This window comes from Taudactylus pleione, unplaced genomic scaffold, assembly GCF_031769625.1.
Source record: "Taudactylus pleione unplaced genomic scaffold, aTauple2 ptg000906l, whole genome shotgun sequence".
In the NCBI taxonomy this organism is placed as follows: domain Eukaryota; kingdom Metazoa; phylum Chordata; class Amphibia; order Anura; family Myobatrachidae; genus Taudactylus; species Taudactylus pleione.
Genome location: NW_028285307.1, coordinates 2,666,606 through 2,690,245, shown reverse-complemented (window position 1 = coordinate 2,690,245; position 23,640 = coordinate 2,666,606). Strand labels below are relative to the sequence as shown.

General features: G+C 45.3%; 1 protein-coding gene across 3 annotated transcripts in view; it reads left to right on the top strand.

The window, feature by feature from the left end:
* Positions 1 to 23,640, top strand: part of ARHGAP33 (Rho GTPase activating protein 33) — a 122,292-nt gene that overhangs the window by 22,347 nt on the left and 76,305 nt on the right. For all 3 annotated transcript variants that reach the window (XM_088459374.1, XM_088459373.1, XM_088459372.1), the window contains exon 2: positions 1,524 to 1,596. In XM_088459374.1, coding sequence (XP_088315500.1) covers positions 1,531 to 1,596 — 66 coding nt within the window. In that variant the 5' untranslated portion in view covers positions 1,524 to 1,530. The remainder of the gene's footprint in view (positions 1 to 1,523; positions 1,597 to 23,640) is intronic.

Here is a 23,640-nt window from a genome sequence, read left to right as displayed (position 1 = left end):
CACTTTTGTAGGTATCTGGTGCATTTGGAATGCCAGGGTTGTGGTGTGGATCTGTGAGGGTGAGTGGTTATTGCTGGAGCAACAGAATCAAGAGCAGAAGTAAAGGAGGAATTGTACAGGGAAGTAGCTTGTTCAGGACAGGAGAGAGAAATGATAAGGGAGAGAAGAGAGTCCAGCAGGGAGGAAAAGGCAACAGTGTCAATAGCCTCAATATTACGCTTAGTAATTGTAGCTTTAGGAGTTAGAGGAGGGGAAGGAGAGAGGGATAGGTTAAAAGAGAGAAGGTGGTGGTCAGAGAGGGGGAATGGGCAATTGGAGTAATCAGAAATATCACAACGGTGCGTAAAGACCAGGTCAAGTGAGTGCCCACTCACATGAGAGGGTGAGGAGGTCCATTGGGCGAGACCAAATGAAGAGGTGAGGGTAAGGAGTTTAGCTGCAGAGGATTCTGTGGGAATGTCAATAGGAATATTAAAATCACCTAGGATAATGGAGGGAAGATCTGAGGAGAGAAAGTGAGGGAGCCAGGAAGCGAAGTTGTCAAGGAATTTGGAGGGAGAGCCAGGGGGACGGTAAATGACAGCTACTCTGAGGTTTACTGGTTGGAAGAGGCGTATAGCATGAACCTCAAATGTGGGGAATGTAAGGGATGGTTCAGAGGGTATTAGCTGGTAGGAGTAACTGGTGGATAGAAGGACCCCAACACCACCACCATGGCGACCCCCAGGCCGGGGGGTGTGGGAGAAGGCAAGGCCCCCAGAGGATAGAGCAGCAGGAGAAGTGGTGTCAGAGGGTGAGATCCAAGTTTCAGTGATGGCTAGGAGATTCAGAGAGTTGGAGATAAAAAGGTCATGGGTGGGGACCAGTTTATTACAGACTGACCTGACATTCCAGAGGGCACAGGATAGAGAGATAGCATTTGTGGGGGAGATGTGAACAAGATTATCCGGGTTGCTGTAACGTGGAGGTAAGCTTAATTTGGAGGACCGATATGAAGCGAGTTTAGTGATGGTGCGGGCACCTGAGCTAGAAAGGGAATATGTAGGAGATGGGTAGGGAGGGAGATGTGGATGGCAGTGGGGTGAAGTGACAGGGAGAGGAGTGTAGGAGGAGGGTTTGGTGGTGGGGTAGTAGGACAGAGGGGGGGTAGAACAGGAAGAAAGTGGAGTAAAGGGAGAGGAGTGAAGAGTAGGCAGACAGAGGAGGGGGGAGAAGGGGAGGAGGAGGTGGAAGAGATAAGGGGGAAAGGATAAAGGTGGAAGCAGGGGGCAGAATAGAGGATTAGGTAGAGACTGAGTGAAGGGGCAAGAGAGCTGAGATAAAGGACAGTGTTTCAAAGTAGATAGATGTAAACTGACATGGGAAAAAGTATGATAAGCATTGAATTGTATGCGAGAATCAGAAGGCCAGCATTATTAATAGAAATAGAAGTATATATATTATATTACATTTTATATAAAGTGTTGCAATAGCAGAATCCTATTCCTTATCATCCGTGACCCTTTTATGTGTCCCCCCCCCAGCTATCCGATGGATGTCTCCCCACCATGCCAGCTGCCTGTTACAGAGGAGAATCCCCAGGAACCTCAGCCACAGGTACTGTAGTATCTGACAGGGTCTCCCCAAATGTTCTAGTGCACGTCCCAGACACCCATGTTAGCTGCCGCTCGCTCAGGGATCCCACCCACGTTTTATTTTATGTCCCCAATACGGTGTAACATTTACCTGCCCTGTTCCCTCTCGATTGATGTTAATAAGATTTTCATTTATGGTGAAATAAGTGCGGCCAGATAAACATTTTGGATGGAAAAATAGGGACAGTGGGTCTGATTCAGAGTTTACGCTATTGGCACCGCAGCTGCGATCCAGTACAAGGCTGCCGGGCGAAAATATGTCAATGACGCAGCCCCCGGGATATCTATCGAGACGCCGTCCTACGTGTTTGCAAATCCAAGCATCCGTGCGCACAAATATTCAGTGCTGGGCGCTAGTCATTCGATGTTATCGGTCCTGAGTAACTCTGCGGACACGCAGATTGGCCGCAGCCTGCGGGAACTGACACACAGGAGCTATATTTCCTGCTTATGGGGTCGCAGATGGAGGGCGTGATACGCCCGAGGTCACAGCACACCTGCTTTATTATCCTATCTACTCCGTTACCGCCCCAAACGCTACCTGACTGCCAATCACACTGCGAATAGAGACTTGCTGCCAGAGACTATGGTAATTACCTTGGCGCATGCGCAATGAGACTCTGACGAATGCGCAGACGGCTGATAATCGCTCAATCGCGAAACTTGGCGTACAGCTCTAAATCTAACCTTCCTCCTAGTGCCTAAACCTGACCCCTAACTCTCCCACTAACCCACCTTTCCCGTAGCCTAACCCTCCTTCCTGCAGACTAACCCTAACCCTCCCCCTAGTGTCAAACCCTGACCCTCCCCCTAACCCACCTTTCCCGCATCCTAACCCTCCCTCCTGCAGAGTAACCCTAACGTTCCCCCAGTGCCTAACACTCCCCCTATCCCACCCTTCCCGCATCCTAACCCTAACCTTCCACCTAGTGCCTAACCCTCCCCCTAACCCACCTTTCCCGCATCCTAACCTTCCCTCCAGCACACTAACCCTAACCATCCCCCTAGTGCCTAACCCTAACTCCTAACCCAACTTTCCCGCATCCTAACCCTCCCTACTGCAGACTAACCCTAACCCTCCCCCTAGTGCCTAACCCTAACCCCTAACCCAACTTTCCCGCACCCTAACCCTCCCTACTTCAGACTAGGGGTGTGCACCGGCCACTTTTCGTGTTTTGTGTTTTGGTTTTGGATCTGGATCTTTCTTCGTGTTTTGGATCTGGATTGGTTTTGCCAAAACCACCCTTCCGTGTTTTGGGTTCTGGGTTTTGTGTTTTGGATCTGTATTTTTTTGAAAAAAAGCATCAAAACAGCTAAAATCACAGAATTTGTAGGTTTTTCTGCTCCTATGCTATTATTAACCTCAATAACCTTAATTTCCACTCATTTCCAGTCTATTCTGAATACCTCACACCTCACAATAGTGTTTTTATGTCCAAAAGGTTGCACCGAGGTAGCTGGATGACTATGCTAAGCGACACGAGTGGGCGGCACAAACACGTGACCCATCTAGGCGTGAAACTGCAGTGGCAGACAGGATGGCATTGAAAAACTAGGCCCCAAACTGTACATAATGCAAAGAAAAAAAAGAGGTGCAAGATGGAATTGTCCTTGGGCCCTCCCACCCACCCTTATGTTGTATAAACAGGACATGCACACTTTAACAAAGCAATCATTTCAGCGCCAGGGTCTGCCACACAACTGTGGCTGAAATGATTGGTTCGTTTGGGCCCCCACAAAACAAGCTGGCAATTAATCTGTCCCTGCACAAACTGGCTCTACGGAGGCAAGAAGTCGTCCTCATCCTCCTCATCCACAGATTCCTCACCCTCTTCAGTGTTATGTACATCCTCATCCTCACAGAGTATTAATTCGTCCCTGCTGGAACCACAGGTCCCTCTGTACGTTCTGGAGGCTGGTCTCCCTGGAAGAGTTGATCATTCATTTTATGAACATCATCTTCTCCACATTTTGTGGAAGCAACCTCCTACGCCTTTCGCTAACAAGGTTCCCGGCTGCACTAAACACTCTTTCGGAGTACACACTGGAGGGGGGGCAACTCAGGTAAAATAGAGCCAGTTTGTACAGGGACCTCCAAATTGCTTCTTTTTCCTGCCAGTACAGGTACGGACTGTCTGACATGCCTACTTGGATGCTGTCACCGATGTAATCCTTTAACAGACAGATGCACGCTTGTCGCTGCTGCTTTGAGGATTCAAGTGCGGCTACAGCCCACACAATTCACAAAGACAGAAAAAAAAAAAGAATATTTTTATTGTTTGTGGAGCACACTTTGAGGGTTACACCAACCTCTAACAGACAGACGCACGCTTGTCGCTGCTGCTTTGAGGATGCAAGTGCGGCTACAGCCCACACAATTCACAAAGACAGAAAAAAGAAGAAGAATATTTTTATTCTTTGTGTAGCACACTTTGAGGGTGTCACCACCCTTTAACAGACAGACGCACGCTTGTCGCTGCTGCTTTAAGGATGCAGGTGCGGCTACAGCCCACACATTTCACAAAGACCGAAAAAAAAAGAACAATATTTTAATTGTTTGTGTAGCACACTTTGAGGGTGTCACCACCCTTTAACAGACAGACGCACGCTTGTCGCTGCTGCTTTAAGGATGCAGGTGCGGCTACAGCCCACACAATTCACAAAGACAGAAAAAAGAAGAATATTTTTATTGTTTGTGTAGCACACTTTGAGGGTGTCACCACCCTTTAACAGACAGACGCACGCTTGTCGCTGCTGCTTTGAGGATGCAAGTGCGGCTACATCGCACACAAGTCACAAACACATTAAAAAAATAGTTTTTTATTTTTTGGAGCACTTCGTGAGTTACACCACCCTTTAACAGACAGACGCACGCTTGTCGCTGCTGCTTTAAGGATGCAGGTGCGGCTACAGCCCACACAATTCACAAAGACAGAAAAAAGAAGAAGAATATTTTTATTGTTTGTGTAGCACACTTTGAGGGTGTCACCACCCTTTAACAGACAGACGCACGCTTGTCGCTGCTGCTTTAAGGATGCAGGTGCGGCTACAGCCCACACAATTCACAAAGACAGAAAAAAGAAGAATATTTTTATTGTTTGTGTAGCACACTTTGAGGGTGTCACCACCCTTTAACAGACAGACGCACGCTTGTCGCTGCTGCTTTGAGGATGCAAGTGCGGCTACATCGCACACAAGTCACAAACACATTAAAAAAATAGTTTTTTATTTTTTGGAGCACTTCGTGAGTTACACCACCCTTTAACAGACAGACGCACGCTTGTCGCTGCTGCTTTAAGGATGCAGGTGCGGCTACAGCCCACACAATTCACAAAGACAGAAAAAAGAAGAAGAATATTTTTATTGTTTGTGTAGCACACTTTGAGGGTGTCACCACCCTTTAACAGACAGACGCACGCTTGTCGCTGCTGCTTTGAGGATGCAAGTGCGGCTACAGCCCACACAATTCACAAAGACAGAAAAAAAAAGAACAATATTTTAATTGTTTGTGTAGCACACTTTGAGGGTGTCACCACCCTTTAACAGACAGATGCACGCTTGTCGCTGCTGCTTTGAGGATGCAAGTGCGGCTACATCGCACACAAGTCACAAACACATAAAAAAAATAGTTTTTTATTTTTTGGAGCACTTCGTGAGTTACACCACCCTTTAACAGACAGACGCACGCTTGTCGCTGCTGCTTTAAGGATGCAGGTGCGGCTACAGCCCACACAATTCACAAAGACAGAAAAAAGAAGAAGAATATTTTTATTGTTTGTGTAGCACACTTTGAGGGTGTCACCACCCTTTAACAGACAGACGCACGCTTGTCGCTGCTGCTTTGAGGATGCAAGTGTGGCTACATCGCACACAAGTCACAAACACATTAAAAAAATTTTTTTGATTTTTTGGAGCACTTTGAGAGTTACAACACCCTTTAACAGACAGACGCACGCTTGTCGCTGCTGCTTTGAGGATGCAAGTGCGGCTACAGCCCACACAATTCACAAAGACAGAAAAAAAAAGAACAATATTTTAATTGTTTGTGTAGCACACTTTGAGGGTGTCACCACCCTTTAACAGACAGACGCACGCTTGTCGCTGCTGCTTTAAGGATGCAGGTGCGGCTACAGCCCACACATTTCACAAAGACAGAAAAAAAAAGAACAATATTTTAATTGTTTGTGTAGCACACTTTGAGGGTGTCACCACCCTTTAACAGACAGACGCACGCTTGTCGCTGCTGCTTTGAGGATGCAGGTGGAATCTAGACGGGATTTGGAACCGAGGACACACTACCTCCATCAATTGTCTAAATCCCACTGCACTAATGTCGGATACCGGACGCACGTCTAACACCAACATAGCAGTCAAGGCCTCAGTTATACGTTTTGCTTCAGGATGACTGCTGTCGTACTTCATCCTCATCGCTAGGGACTGTTGGAGGGTCAATTGTTTAGTAAAAGTAGTGATGTTCCTACTTCCTCTCTGGGATGATGAACAACTCCCAGCAGCAGCAACAGCACTAGTAGGAAGTGGTTCTTGATCTTTCCCTATTTTATTTTTATCAGAGAAAGTTTGGTCCTCCATTTATGTTATATTGATATATATACGTGCGGCTAAAGCGCACACAAACACAGAAAATATTTTTTTATTTTTGCTGGAGAGTAGTGCACTTTGTGGGTTACACCACCCTTTAAGAAATGAGCCAGCCGGCTCTTTACTTATGGGACACAGGCGCACGCTTGGCGCTGCTCCTTTGTTGATGCACGTGCAGCCACAGTGCACACAAGTCACAAACACAGAAAATATATATTTTTTAGGTTTGGAGTGTACTTTGGGGGTTACAGAACCCTTTAACGGTCAAGCCAGCTGGCCCTTTACTTATGACACAGGCGCACGCTTGGCACTACTTTGTTGATGCACGTGCGGCTACTGCGCACACAATTCACAAACACAGAAAATAATTTTTTTTGGGGTTTGGACTGGAGTGTACTTTCGGGGGTTACAGAACCCTTTAACGGTCAAGCCAGCCGGCCCTTTACTTATGACACAGGCGCACACTTGGCACTACTTTGTTGATGCACGTGCGGCTACTGCGCACACAATTCACAAACACAGAAAATAATTTTTTTTTTGGTTTGGACTGGAGTGTACTTTCGGGGGTTACAGCACCCTTTAACGGTCAAGCCAGCCGGCCCTTTACTTATGACACAGGCGCACACTTGGCACTACTTTGTTGATGCACATGCGGCTACTGCGCACACAATTCACAAACACAGAAAATAATTTTTTTTCGGTTTGGACTGGAGTGTACTTTGGGGGTTACAGCACCCTTTAACGGTCAAGCCAGCCGGCCCTTTACTTATGACACAGGCGCACGCTTGGCACTACTTTGTTGATGCACGTGCGGCTACTGCGCACACAATTCACAAACACAGAAAATAATTTTTTTTTTGGTTTGGACTGGAGTGTACTTTCGGGGGTTACAGCACCCTTTAATGGTCAAGCCAGCCGGCCCTTTACTTATGACACAGGCGCACGCTTGGCACTACTTTGTTGATGCACGTGCGGCTACTGCGCACACAATTCACAAACACAGAAAATAATTTTTTTTTTGGTTTGGACTGGAGTGTACTTTCGGGGGTTACAGCACCCTTTAACGGTCAAGCCAGCCGGCCCTTTACTTATGACACAGGCGCACGCTTGGCACTACTTTGTTGATGCACGTGCGGCTACTGCGCACACAATTCACAAACACAGAAAATAAATTTTTTTTTGGTTTGGACTGGAGTGTACTTTGGGGGTTACAGCACCCTTTAACGGTCAAGCCAGCCGGCCCTTTACTTATGACACAGGCGCACGCTTGGCACTACTTTGTTGATGCACGTGCGGCTACTGCGCACACAATTCACAAACACAGAAAATAATTTTTTTTTTTGTTTGGACTGGAGTGTACTTTCGGGGGTTACAGCACCCTTAACGGTCAAGCCAGCCGGCCCTTTACTTATGACACAGGCGCACGCTTGGCACTACTTTGTTGATGCACGTGCGGCTACTGCGCACACAATTCACAAACACAGAAAATATATTATTTTTTTAGCACTTGGGGGGAGCACCCCTGATGGACAGAGCACCCCCTGGACAACACTTCAGCACCCCTTTAGGACTGGGACACTGCACAGGACTTTGGAGTGGACACAGCCCCTATGGAGAACTGACTGCACAACACAGTCCAGCCAGCCCCTATGGACTTTGAAGTAGTGGACACAGCCCCTATTAACAACAGCAGCACAGCACAACACAGCCAGCCCCTATGGACTTTGAAGTAGTGGACAACAGCAGCACTACACTACACTACACTACACAGCCCTAACTCCCACCCTCCCTCTTCACTGTCCACAGCCGAGTGAGAAAATGGCGCCGACGTGTGTACCTTATATAGGATCCAAAACCCGCGAGACTCGGAAGGCGGGAAGATGACGTTTTGCCTCGATTTCAGATCCGAGTCAGGCGGGAAAAGTCGAGCCTGACTCGGATCGGACTCGGATCGGGGGGGCTCGGGGGGGTTCGGATTTCAGAAATCCGAACCCGCTCACCCCTACTTCATACTAACCCTAACCTTACCCCTAGTGCCTAACCCTAACCCTCGCCCTAGTACCTAACCCTGACCCTCCCCCTAACCCACCTTTCACGCATCTTAACCCTCCCTCCTGCACACTAACCCTAACCTTCCCCCTACTGCTTAACCCTAACCCCTAACCGCCGTTCCCGCATCCTAACCCTCCCTCCTGCAGAGTACCCTAACCTTCCCCTTAGTGCCTAAACCTTACCCCTAACCCACCTTTCCCGTAGCCTAACCATTCCTCCTGCAGACTAAACCCAACCTTCCCCCAGTGCCTAACACTCCCCCTAACCCACCATTCCTGCATCCTAACCCTAATCTTCCCTCCTGTAGACTAACCCTAACCTTCCCCCTACTGCCTAACCCTCCCCCTAACCCACCTTTCCCGCATCCTAACCCTCCCTCCTGCAGCCTAACCCTAACCTTCCCCCTAACCCACCTTTCCCGCAGCCTAACCCTAATCTTCCCTCCCGCAGACTAACCCTAACCTTCCCCCTACTGCCTAACACTCCCCCTTACCCACCATTCCCGCAGCCTAACCCTACCTTTCCCCCTAACCCACCTTTCCCGCATCCTAACCCTAAACTTCCCTCCTGCAGACTAACACTCCCCCTAACCCACCATTCCTGCAGCCTAACCCTAACCTTCCCCCTAACCCACCTTTCCCGCATCCTAACCCTAATCTTCCCTCCCGCAGACTAACCCTAACCTTCCCCCTAGTGCCTAACCCTCCCCCTAACCCACCTTTCACGCAGCCTAACCCTAATCTTCCCCCTAACCCACCTTTTCCGCATCCTAACCCTAACCTTCCCCCTAGTGCCTAACCCTAACCCCTAACCCTCCCCCTAACCCACCTTTCCTGCATCCTAACCCTCCCTCCTGCAGACTAACCCTAACCCTCCCCCTAGTGCCTAACCCTGACCCTCCCCCTTACCCACCTTTCCCGCATCCTAACCTTCCCTCCTGCACACTAACCCTAACCTTCCCCCTAGTGCCTAACCCTAAAACCTATCCGCCGTTCCTGCATCCTAACCCTCCCTCCTGCAGACTAACCCTAACCTTCCCCCTAGTGCCTAACCCTAACCCTCCCCCTTACCCACCTTTCCCGTATCCTAACCCTCCCTCCTGCAGAGTAACCCTAACCTTCCGCCTAGTGCCTAAACTTGACCCCTAATCCACCTTTCCCGTAGCCTAACCCTTCCTCCTGCAGACTAACCCCAACCTTCCCCCAGTGCCTAATACTTCCCCTAAACCACCTTTCCCGCAGCCTAACCCTAACCTTCCCCCTAACCCACCATGCCTGCAGCCTAACCCTAATCTCCCCTCCTGCAGACTAACTCTAACCTTCCCCCTAGTGCCTAACAATACCCCTAACCCACCACTCCCGCAGCCTAACCCTAACCTTCCCCCAAACCCACCTTTCCCGCAGCCTAACCCTAATCTTCCCTCCCGCAAACTAACCCTAACCCTCCCCCTAGTGCCTAACCTTGACCCTCCCCAACCCACCTTTCCAGCATCCTAACCCTCCCTCCTGCAGACTAACCCTAACCTTCCCCCTAGTGCCTAACCCTAACCCTCCTCCTAGTGCCTAACCCTGACCCTCCCCCTAACCCACCTTTCCCGCATCCTAACCCTCCCTCCTGCAGACTAACCCTAACTTTCCCCCTAGTGCCTAACCCTAACCCTCCTCCTAGTGCCTAACCCTGACCCTCCCCCTAACCCACCATTGCCGCATCCTAACCCACCTGCACACTAACCCTAACGTTCCCCCTAGTGCCTAACCCTAACCCCTAACCCACCTTTCCCGCATCCTAACCCTCCGTCCTGCAGACTAACTCTAACCTTCCCCCTAGTGCCTAACCCTAACCCTCCCCCTAGTGCCTAACCTTCCCCCTCACCCACCTTTCCCGCAGCCTAACCCTCCCTCCTGCAGACTAACCCTAACCTTCCCCCTAGTGCCTAACCCGTACCCTACCCCTAGTGCCTAACTCTGACCCTCCCCCTAGTGCCTAACCTTCCCCCTCACCCACCTTTCCCGCATCCTAACCCTCCCTCCTGCAGACTAACCCTAACCTTCCCCCTAGTGCCTAACCCTAACCCCTAAGCGCTGTTCCCGCATCCTAACCCTCCCTCCTGCAGACTAACCCTAACCTTCCCCCTAGTGCCTAACCCTAACCCTCCTCCTAGTGCCTAACCCTTACCCTCCCCCTAACCCACCTTTGCCGCATCCTAACCCACCTGCACACTAACCCTAACGTTCCCCCTAGTGCCTAACCCTAACCCCTAACCCACCTTTCCCGCATTCTAACCCTCCGTCCTGCAGACTAACCCTAACCTTCCCACTAGTGCCTAACCCTAACCCTCCCCCTAGTGCCTAACCTTCCCCCTCAGACACCTTTCCCGCAACCTAACCCTCCCTCCTGCAGACTAACCCTAACCTTCCCCCTAGTGCCTAACCCGTACCCTACCCCTAGTGCCTAACTCTGACCCTCCCCCTAACCCACCTTTCCCGCATCCTAACCCTCCTGCACACTAACCGTAACCATTACCCTAGTGCCTAACCCTAACCCCTAACCCACCTTTCCCGCATCCTAACCCTCCCTCCTGCAGACTAACCCTAACCCTCTCCCTTGTCCCTAACCTTCCCCCTAACCCACCTTTCCCACAGCCTAACCCTAATCTTTCCTCCTTCAGACTAACCCTAACCTTCCCCCTAGTGCCTAACACTCCCCCTAACCCACCATTCCCGCAGCCTAACCCTAACCTTCCCCCTAACCCACCTTTCCCGCATCCTAACCCTAACCTTCCCCCTAGTGCCTAACCCTCCCCCTAACCCACCTTTCCCGCATCCTAACCCTAACCTTCCCCCTAGTGCCTAACCCTCCCCCTAACCCACCTTTCCCACATCCTAACCCTAACCTTCCCCCTAGTGCCTAACCCTAACCCCTAACCCACCTTTCCCGCATCCTAACCCTCCCTCCTGCAGACTAAACCTAACCCTCTCCCTTGTCCCTAACCTTCCCCCTAACCCACCTTTCCCACAGCCTAACCCTAATCTTTCCTCCTTCAGACTAACCCTAATCTTCCCCCTAGTGCCTAACACTCCCCCTAACCCACCATTCCCGCAGCCTAACCCTAGCCTTCCCCCTAACCCACCTTTCCCGCATCCTAACCCTAACCTTCCCCCTAGTGCCTAACCCTCCCCCTAACCCACCTTTCCCGCATCCTAACCCTAACCTTCCCCCTAGTGCCTAACCCTCCCCCTAACCCACCTTTCCCACATCCTAACCCTAACCTTCCCCCTAGTGCCTAACCCTCCCCCTAACCCACCTTTCCCGCATCCTAACCCTCCCTCCTGCAGACTAACCCTAACCTTCCCACTAGTGCCTAACCCTAACCCCTAAGCGCTATTCCCGCATCCTAACCCTCCCTCCTGCAGCCTAACCCTAATCTCCCCTCCTGCAGACTAACCCTAACCTTCCCACTAGTGCCTAACCCTAACCCCTAAGCGCTATTCCCGCATCCTAACCCTCCCTCCTGCAGCCTAACCCTAATCTCCCCTCCTGCAGACTAACCTCAACCTTCCCCCTAGTGCCTAACCCTGACTCTCCCCTAACCCACCTTCCCGCATCCTAACCCTCCCCCCTGCACACTAACCCTAACCTTCCCCTTAGTGCCTAACCCTAACCCCTAAGCGCTATTCCCGCATCCTAACCCTCCCTCCTACACACTATCCCTAACACTCCCTCTAGTGCCTAACTCTGACCCTCCCCCTAACCCACCTTTTCTGTGGCCTAGCCCTCCCCCCGCAGCCTAATCCCCCCCCCCCCCGCAGCCTAATCCTAAACCTAACCCTCCACCTAACCCTGATTCTTACTGTCGGAATGTCAGCGGTCGCAATTCTGGAGCCGGGTTTCTGACTGCTGTCGGGACTCCGGCGTTCGCATTCTGACTGCCGATATCCCGACTGCATCCCCTTGGAGATTTAATGTTCGTCCACTCAATAGGTTTCCCAACATGTTCCTCACATACATACACCCAGCTCAGCCATGTTCCTCACATACATACACCCAGCTCAGCCATGTTCCTCACATACATACACCCAGCTCAGCCATGTTCCTCACATACATACACCCAGCTCAGCCATGTTCCTCACATACATACACCCAGCTCAGCCATGTTCCTCACATACTTACACCCAGCTCAGCCATGTTCCTCACATACATACACCCAGCTCAGCCATGTTCCTCACATACATACACCCAGCTCAGCCATGTTCCTCACATACATACACCCAGCTCAGCCATGTTCCTCACATACATACACCCAGCTCAGCCATGTTCCTCACATACATACACCCAGCTCAGCCATGTTCCTCACATACATACACCCAGCTCAGCCATGTTCCTCACATACATACACCCAGCTCAGCCATGTTCCTCACATACTTACACCCAGCTCAGCCATGTTCCTCACATACATACACCCAGCTCAGCCATGTTCCTCACATACATACACCCAGCTCAGCCATGTTCCTCACATACATACACCCAGCTCAGCCATGTTCCTCACATACATACACCCAGCTCAGCCATGTTCCTCACATACTTACACCCAGCTCAGCCATGTTCCTCACATACTTACACCCAGCTCAGCCATGTTCCTCACATACTTACACCCAGCTCAGCCATGTTCCTCACATACATACACCCAGCTCAGCCATGTTCCTCACATACATACACCCAGCTCAGCCATGTTCCTCACATACATACACCCAGCTCAGCCATGTTCCTCACATACTTACACCCAGCTCAGCCATGTTCCTCACATACATACACCCAGCTCAGCCATGTTCCTCACATACATACACCCAGCTGAGCCATGTTCCTCACATACATACACCCAGCTCAGCCATGTTCCTCACATACATACACCCAGCTCAGCCATGTTCCTCACATACTTACACCCAGCTCAGCCATCGGCATCAGACAATAGTGCAGGTAAAAGTCACGTATTTATTTTGTCACCTGCATTCGCCACTATAATTCTGCTTTTTTATATATAATGAGACTATTTGGATGGTCAGATGTGAATTCTCAGAATATATTAATCATATCCGCGTCTCCTCACCGGAAAAACAATGGACATACGCCTGGGAAATCTATATTATTTCACTGATGATCAGAGACAGGCGCCTAATAGCGGATGATGATGATGATGGGTGCCGGCATGCTTGTGGTTGGTTGTTTGCATTGATTGGGCTTATGGGGCATAGACACTAGATGATTCGCTCATCATGTAGTGTGTCCCCGGCAGGGGTGTGCTCAGTGTCGGTAACAACATTGATCACACACACGCTGAACGATATCATGAACGATATCGTTCAATGCCGGGCTCCCACCCTCATCCCCGAACATGCACAACCTGAAAATATCGTCACTGGCCTGCACGTTCGAGCGATGAACAACAAAGACCATCGCGCATCGTTGATCAATATCGTTCATCGTTTTTTAGTACACACTGGCCGATACAGTGAATGAATGAATGTTAACGATATCGTTATCGTTCAGTCGTTTACGATATCGCCCAGTGTGTACGCGGCTTTAGATTATGCATTGCGCATTTAAGTGATGCTTAATAGAGAATTTCGTCGTTGCACAATAAATGGTTTACAACATGGACACATTGTGCTACAACAGGTAGTTATATTTTAACACTGCTCAACCCAATGTAGACTATTTTATACTATTACACACACTGATACATTATAACACTGCCCTGCACACTGTTGTAGTGTCCTGTGTTATTACACACACTGATACATTATAATACTGCCCTGCACATTGTAGTAGTGTGCTGTGTTATTACACACACTGATACATTATAACACTGCCCTGCACACTGTTGTAGTGTGCTGTGTTATTACACACACTGATACATTATAACACTGCCCTGCACATTGTCGTAGTGTGCTGTGTTATTACACACTGATACATTATAACACTGCCCTGCACATTGTTGTAGTGTGCTGTATTATTACACACTGATACATTATAACACTACCCTGCACATTGTAGTAGTGTGCTGTGTTATTACACACACTGATACATTATAACACTGCCCTGCACATTGTTGTAGTGTCCTGTGTTATTACACACTGATACATTATAACACTGCCCTGCACATTGTTGTAGTGTGCTGTGTTATTACACACACTAATACATTATAATACTGCCCTGCACATTGTTGTAGTGTCCTGTGTTATTACACACACTGATACATCATAACACTGCCCTGCACATTGTAGTAGTGTCCTGTGTTATTACACACACTGATACATTATAACACTGCCCTGCACATTGTAGTAGTGTCCTCTGTTATTACACAATGATACATTATAACACTGCCCTGCACATTGTAGTAGTGTCATGTGTTATTAAACACACTGATACATTATAACACTGCCCTGCACATTGTAGTAGTGTCCTGTGTTATTACACACTGATACATTATAACACTAGCCTGCACACTGTTGTAGTAGTGTCCAGTGTTATTACACACACTGATACATTATAATACTGCCCTGCACATTGTTGTAGTGTCCTGTATTATTACACACACTGATACATTATAATACTGCCCTGCACATTGTTGTAGTGTCCTGTGTTATTACACACACACCACATTATAATACTGCCCTGCACATTGTTGTAGTGTCCTGTGTTATTACACACACTGATACATCATAACACTGCCCTGCACATTGTAGTAGTGTCCTGTGTTATTACACACTGATACATTATAACACTACCCTGCACACTGTTGTAGTAGTGTCCAGTGTTATTACACACACTGATACATTATAACACTGCCCTGCACACTGTTGTAGTGTCCTGTGTTATTACACACACTGATACATTATAACACTACCCTGCACATTGTAGTAGTGTCCAGTGTTATTACACACACTGATACATTATAACTCCTCTGCATGTATAATATAACACTGCCCTGCACATTGTAGTAGTGTCCCGTGTTATTATTACACACACTGATACATTATAACTCCACTACATGTATAATATAACACTGCCCTGCACATTGTAGTAGTGTCTGGTGTTATTACACACACTGATACATTATAACTCCTCTGCATGTATAATAGAACACTGCTCTGCACATTGTAGTAGTGTCCTGTGTTATTACACACACTGATACATTATAACTCCTCTGCATGTATAATATAACACTGCCCTGCACACTGTTGTAGTGTCCTGTGTTATTACACACACTGATACATTATAACACTGCCCTGCACATTGTTGTAGTGTGCTGTGTTATTACACACTGATACACTGTAACACAGCCCTGCACATTGTATTAGTGTCCTGTGTTATTACACACACTGATACATTATAACACTGCTCTGCACATTGTAGTAGTGTCCTGTGTTATTATTACACACACTGATACATTATAACTCCTCTGCATGTATAATATAACACTGCCCTGCACATTGTAGTAGTGTTCTGTGTTATCACACACTGATACATTATAATACTGCCCTGCACACTGTTGTAGTGTCCTGTGTTATTACACACACTGATACATTATAACACTGCCCTGCACATTGTAATAGTGTCCTGTGTTATTAAACACACTGATACATTATAACACTGCCCTGCACATTGTAGTAGTGTCCTGTGTTATTAAACACACTGATACATTATAATACTGCCCTGCACACTGTTGTAGTGTCCTGTGTTATTACACACACTGATACATTATAACACTGCCCTGCACATTGTAATAGTGTCCTGTGTTATTAAACACACTGATACATTATAACACTGCCCTGCACATTGTAGTAGTGTCCTGTGTTATTACACACACTGGTACATTATAACACTGCCCTGCACATTGTAGTAGTGTCCTGTGTTATTAAACACACTGATACATTATAATACTGCCCTGCACACTGTTGTAGTGTCCTGTGTTATTACACACACTGATACATTATAACACTGCCCTGCACATTGTAATAGTGTCCTGTGTTATTAAACACACTGATACATTATAACACTGCCCTGCACATTGTAGTCGTGTCCTGTGTTATTACACACACTGATACATTATAACACTGCCCTGTACATTGTAGTCGTGTCCTGTGTTATTACACACTGATACATTATAACACTGCCCTGCACATTGTACTAGTGTCCTGTGTTATTACACACACTGATACATTATAACACTGCCCTGTACATTGTAGTCATGTCCTGTGTTATTACACACTGATACATTATAATACTGCCCTGCACACTGTTGTAGTGTCCTGTGTTATTACACACACTGATACATTATAACACTGCCCTGCACATTGTTGTAGTGTGCTGTGTTATTACACACTGATAAATTATAATAATGCCCTGCACATTGTAGTAGTGTCCTGTGTTATTACACACTGATACATTATAACATTGCCCTGCACATTGTAGTAGTGTCCTGTGTTATTACACACTGATACATTATAACACTGCCCTGCACATTGTATTAGTGTCCTGTGTTATTACACACACTGATACATTATAACACTGCCCTGCTCCTTGTAGTAGTGTCCTGTGTTATTATTATACACACTGATACATTATAACTCCTCTACATGTATAATATAACACTGCCCTGCACATTGTAGTAGTGTCCTGTGTTATTACACAAACTGATACATTATAACTCCTCTGCATGTATAATATAACACTGCCCTGCACATTGTAGTAGTGTCCTGTGTTATTATTACACACACTGATACATTATAACTCCTCTACATGTATAATATAACACTGCCCTGCACATTGTAGTAGTGTCCTGTGTTATTATTACACACACTGATACATTATAACTCCTCTACATGTATAATATAACACTGCCCTGCACATTGTAGTAGTGTCCTGTGTTATTACACACACTGATACATTATAACTCCTCTGCATGTATAATATAACACTGCCCTGCACATTGTAGTAGTGTCCTGTGTTATTGCACACACTGATACATTATAACACTGCCCTGCACATTGTAGTAGTGTCCTGTGTTATGAAACACACTGATACATTATAACACTGCCCTGCACATTGTAGTAGTGTCCTGTGTTATTACACACACTGATACATTATAACACTGCCCTGCACATTGTAGTCGTGTCCTGTGTTATTACACACACTGATACATTATAACACTGCCCTGCACATTGTAGTAGTGTCCTCTGTTTTACACAATGATACATTATAACACTGCCCTGCACATTGTAGTAGTGTCCTGTGTTATTACACACTGATACATTATAACACTGCACTGCACATTGTAGTAGTGTCCTGTGTTATTACACACTGATACATTATAACACTGCCCTGCACATTGTAGTCGTGTCCTGTGTTATTGCACACACTGATACATTAAAACACTGCCCTGCACATTGTAGTAGTGTCCTGTGTTATTAAACACACTGATACATTATAACACTGCCCTGCACATTGTAGTAGTGTCCTGTGTTATTGCACACACTGATACATTAAAACACTGCCCTGCACATTGTAGTAGTGTCCTGTGTTATTAAACACACTGATACATTATAACACTGCCCTGCACATTGTAGTAGTGTCCTGTGTTATTACACACACTGATAGATTATAATACTGCCCTGCACACTGTTGTAGTGTCCTGTGTTATTACACACAGATACATTATAACACTGCCCTGCACATTGTAGTAGTGTACTGTGTTATTACACACACTGATACATTATAACTCCTCTACATGTATAATATACCACTGCCCTGCACATTGTAGCAGTGTCCTGTGTTATTACACAAATTGATACATTATAACTCCTCTGCATGTATAATATAACACTGCCCTGCACATTGTAGTAGTGTCCTGTGTTATTATTACACACACTGATACATTATAACTCCTCTACATGTATAATATAACACTGCCCTGCACATTGTAGTAGTGTCCTGTGTTATTATTACACACACAGATACATTATAACTCCTCTACATGTATAATATAACACTGCCCTGCACATTGTTGTAGTGTCCTATGTTATTGCACACACTGATACATTATAACACTGCCCTGCACATTGTAGTAGTGTCCTGTGTTATTAAACACACTGATACATTATAACACTGCCCTGCACATTGTAGTAGTGTCCTGTGTTATTACACACACTGATACATTATAACACTGCCCTGCACATTGTAGTAGTGTCCTGTGTTTTTAAACACACTGATACATTATAACACTGCCCTGCATATGGTAGTAGTGTCCTGTGTTATTACACGCACTGATACATTATAACACTGCCCTGCACATTGTACTAGTGTCCTGTGTTATTACACACACTGATACATTATAACACTGCCCTGTACATTGTAGTCATGTCCTGTGTTATTACACACTGATACATTATAATACTGCCCTGCACACTGTTGTAGGGTCCTGTGTTATTACACACACTGATACATTATAACACTGCCCTGCACATTGTTGTAGTGTGCTGTGTTATTACACACTGATAAATTATAATAATGCCCTGCACATTGTAGTAGTGTCCTGTGTTATTACACACTGATACATTATAACATTGCCCTGCACATTGTAGTAGTGTCCTGTGTTATTACACACTGATACATTATAACACTGCCCTGCACATTGTAGTAGTGTCCTGTGTTATGAAACACACTAATACATTATAACACTGCCCTGCACATTGTAGTAGTGTCCTGTGTTATTACACACACTGATACATTATAACACTGCCCTGCACATTGTAGTCGTGTCCTGTGTTATTACACACACTGATACATTATAACACTGCCCTGCACATTGTAGTAGTGTCCTCTGTTTTACACAATGGTACATTATAACACTGCCCTGCACATTGTAGTAGTGTCCTGTGTTATTACACACACTGATACATTGTAACACTGCCCTGCACATTGTAGTCGTGTCCTGTGTTATTACACACACTGATACATTATAATTCTGCCCTGCACATTGTAGTAGTGTCCTCTGTTTTACACAATGATACATTATTACACTGCCCTGTACATTGTAGTAGTGTCCTGTGTTATTACACACTGATACATTATAACACTGCACTGCACATTGTAGTAGTGTCCTGTGTTATTACACACTGATACATTATAACACTGCCCTGCACATTGTAGTCGTGTCCTGTGTTATTGCACACACTGATACATTAAAACACTGCCCTGCACATTGTAGTAGTGTCCTGTGTTATTAAACACACTGATACATTATAACACTGCCCTGCACATTGTAGTAGTGTCCTGTGTTATTACACACACTGATACATTATAACACTGCCCTGATCATTGTAGTAGTGTCCTGTGTTATTACACACACTGATACATTATAACACTGCCCTGCACATTGTAGTAGTGTACTGTGTTATTATTATACACACTGATACATTATAACTCCTCTACATGTATAATATACCCCTGCCCTGCACATTGTAGCAGTGTCCTGTGTTATTACACAAACTGATACATTATAACTCCTCTGCATGTATAATATAACACTGCCCTGCACATTGTAGTAGTGTCCTGTGTTATTATTACACACACTGATACATTATAACTCCTCTACATGTATAATATAACACTGCCCTGCACATTGTAGTAGTGTCCTGTGTTATTATTACACACACAGATACATTATAACTCCTCTACATGTATAATATAACACTGCCCTGCACATTGTAATAGTGTCCTGTGTTATTACACACACTGATACATTATAACTCCTCTGCATGTATAATATAACACTGTCCTGCACATTGTAGTAGTGTCCTGTGTTATTATTACACACACAGATACATTATAACTCCTCTACATGTATAATATAACACTGCCCTGCAAATTGTAGTAGTGTCCTATGTTATTGCACACACTGATACATTATAACACTGCCCTGCACATTGTAGTAGTGTCCTGTGTTATTAAACACACTGATACATTATAACACTGCCCTGCACATTGTAGTAGTGTCCTGTGTTATTACACACACTGATACATTATAACACTGCCCTGCACATTGTAGTCGTGTCCTCTGTTTTACACAATGATACATTATAACACTGCCCTGCACATTGTAGTAGTGTCCTGTGCTATTACACACTGATACATTATAACACTGCACTGCACATTGTAGTAGTGTCCTGTGTTATTACACACTGATACATTATAACACTGCCCTGCACATTGTAGTAGTGTCCTGTGTTATTAAACACACTGATACATTATAACACTGCCCTGCATATGGTAGTAGTGTCCTGTGTTATTACACGCACTGATACATTATAACACTGCCCTGATCATTGTAGTTGTGTCCTGTGTTATTACACACACTGATACATTATAATACTGCCCTGCACACTGTTGTAGTGTCCTGTGTTATTACACACACTGATACATTATAACACTGCCCTGCACATTGTAGTAGTGTCCTGTGTTATTAAACACACTGATACATTATAACACTGCCCTGCACATTGTACTAGTGTCCTGTGTTATTACACACACTGATACATTATAACACTGCCCTGTACATTGTAGTCCTGTCCTGTGTTATTACACACTGATACATTATAATACTGCCCTGCACACTGTTGTAGTGTCCTGTGTTATTACACACACTGATACATTATAACACTGCCCTGCACATTGTAGTAGTGTCCTGTGTTATTAAACACACTGATACATTATAACACTGCCCTGCACATTGTACTAGTGTCCTGTGTTATTACACACATTGATACATTATAACACTGCCCTGTACATTGTAGTCATGTCCTGTGTTATTACACACTGATACATTATAATACTGCCCTGCACACTGTTGTAGTGTCCTGTGTTATTAAACACACTGATACATTATAACACTGCCCTGCACATTGTACTAGTGTCCTGTGTTATTACACACTGATACAGTATAACATTGCCCTGCACATTGTAGTAGTGTCCTGTGTTATTAAACACACTGATACATTATAATGCTGCCCTGCACACTGTTGTAGTGTCCTGTGTTATTACACACACTGATACATTATAACACTGCCCTGCACATTGTTGTAGTGTGCTGTGTTATTACAAACTGATAAATTATAGAAATGCCCTGCACATTGTAGTAGTGTCCTGTGGTATTACACACTGATACATTATAACATTGCCCTGCACATTGTAGTAGTGTCCTGTGTTATTACACACTGATACATTATAACACTGCCCTGCACATTGTATTAGTGTCCTGTGTTATTACACACACTGATACATTATAACACTGCCCTGCACATTGTAGTAGTGTCCTACGTTATTACTACACACACTGATACATTATAACTCCTCTGCATGTATAATATAACACTACCCTGCTCATTGTAGTAGTGTCCTGTGTTATTATTATACACACTGATACATTATAACTCCTCTGCATGTATAATATAACACTGCCCTGCACATTGTAGTAGTGTCCTGTGTTATTATTACACACACTGATACATTATAACTCCTCTACATGTATAATATAACACTGCCCTGCACATTGTAGTAGTGTCCTGTGTTATTATTACACACACTGATACATTATAACTCCTCTACATGTATAATATAACACTGCCCTGCACATTGTAGTAGTGTCCTGTGTTATTACACACACTGATACATTATAACTCCTCTGCATGTATAATATAACACTGCCCTGCTATTTGTAGTAGTGTCCTGTGTTATTGCACACACTGATACATTATAACACTGCCCTGCACATTGTAGTAGTGTCCTGTGTTACTAAACACACTGATACATTATAACACTGCCCTGCACATTGTAATAGTGCCCTCTGTTTTACACAATGATACATTAGAAACACTGCCCTGCACATTGTAGTAGTGTCCTGTGTTATTACACACACTGATACATTATTACACTGCCCTGCACATTGTAGTCGTGTCCTGTGTTATTACACACACTGATACATTATAACACTGCCCTGCACATTGTAGTAGTGTCCTCTGTTTTACACAATGATAAATTATAACACTGCAATGCACATTGTAGTAGTGTCCTGTGTTATTACACACTGATACATTATAACACTGCACTGCACATTGTAGTAGTGTCCTGTGTTATTACACACTGATACATTATAACACTGCCCTGCACATTGTAGTCGTGTCCTGTGTTCTTGCACACACTGATACATTATAACACTGCCCTTCACATTGTAGTAGTGTCCTGTGTTATTACACACACTGATACATTATAACACTGCCCTGATCATTGTTGTAGTGTCCTGTGTTATTACACACACTGATACATTATAATACTGCCCTGCACACTGTTGTAGTGTCCTGTGTTATTACACACACTGATACATTATAACACTGCCCTGCACATTGTAGTAGTGTCCTGTGTTATTAAACACACTGATACATTATAACACTGCCCTGCACATTGTACTAGTGTCCTGTGTTATTACACACACTGATACATTATAACACTGCCCTGTACATTGTAGTCGTGTCCTGTGTTATTACACACTGATACATTATAATACTGCCCTGCACACTGTTGTAGTGTCCTGTGTTATTACACACACTGATACATTATAACACTGCCCTGCACATTGTAGTCGTGTCCTGTGTTATTACACACACTGATACATTATAACACTGACCTGCACATTGTAGTAGTGTCCTCTGTTTTACACAATGATACATTATAACACTGCCCTGCACATTGTAGTAGTGTCCTGTGCTATTACACACTGATACATTATAACACTGCACTGCACATTGTAGTAGTGTCCTGTGTTATTACACACTGATACATTATAACACTGCCCTGCACATTGTAGTAGTGTCCTGTGTTATTAAACACACTGATACATTATAACACTGCCCTGCATATGGTAGTAGTGTCCTGTGTTATTACACGCACTGATACATTATAACACTGCCCTGATCATTGTAGTAGTGTCCTGTGTTATTACACACACTGATACATTATAATACTGCCCTGCACACTGTTGTAGTGTCCTGTGTTATTACACACACTGATACATTATAACACTGCCCTGCACATTGTAGTAGTGTCCTGTGTTATTAAACACACTGATACATTATAACACTGCCCTGCACATTGTACTAGTGTCCTGTGTTATTACACACATTGATACATTATAACACTGCCCTGTACATTGTAGTCATGTCCTGTGTTATTACACACTGATACATTATAATACAGCCCTGCACACTGTTGTAGTGTCCTGTGTTATTAAACACACTGATACATT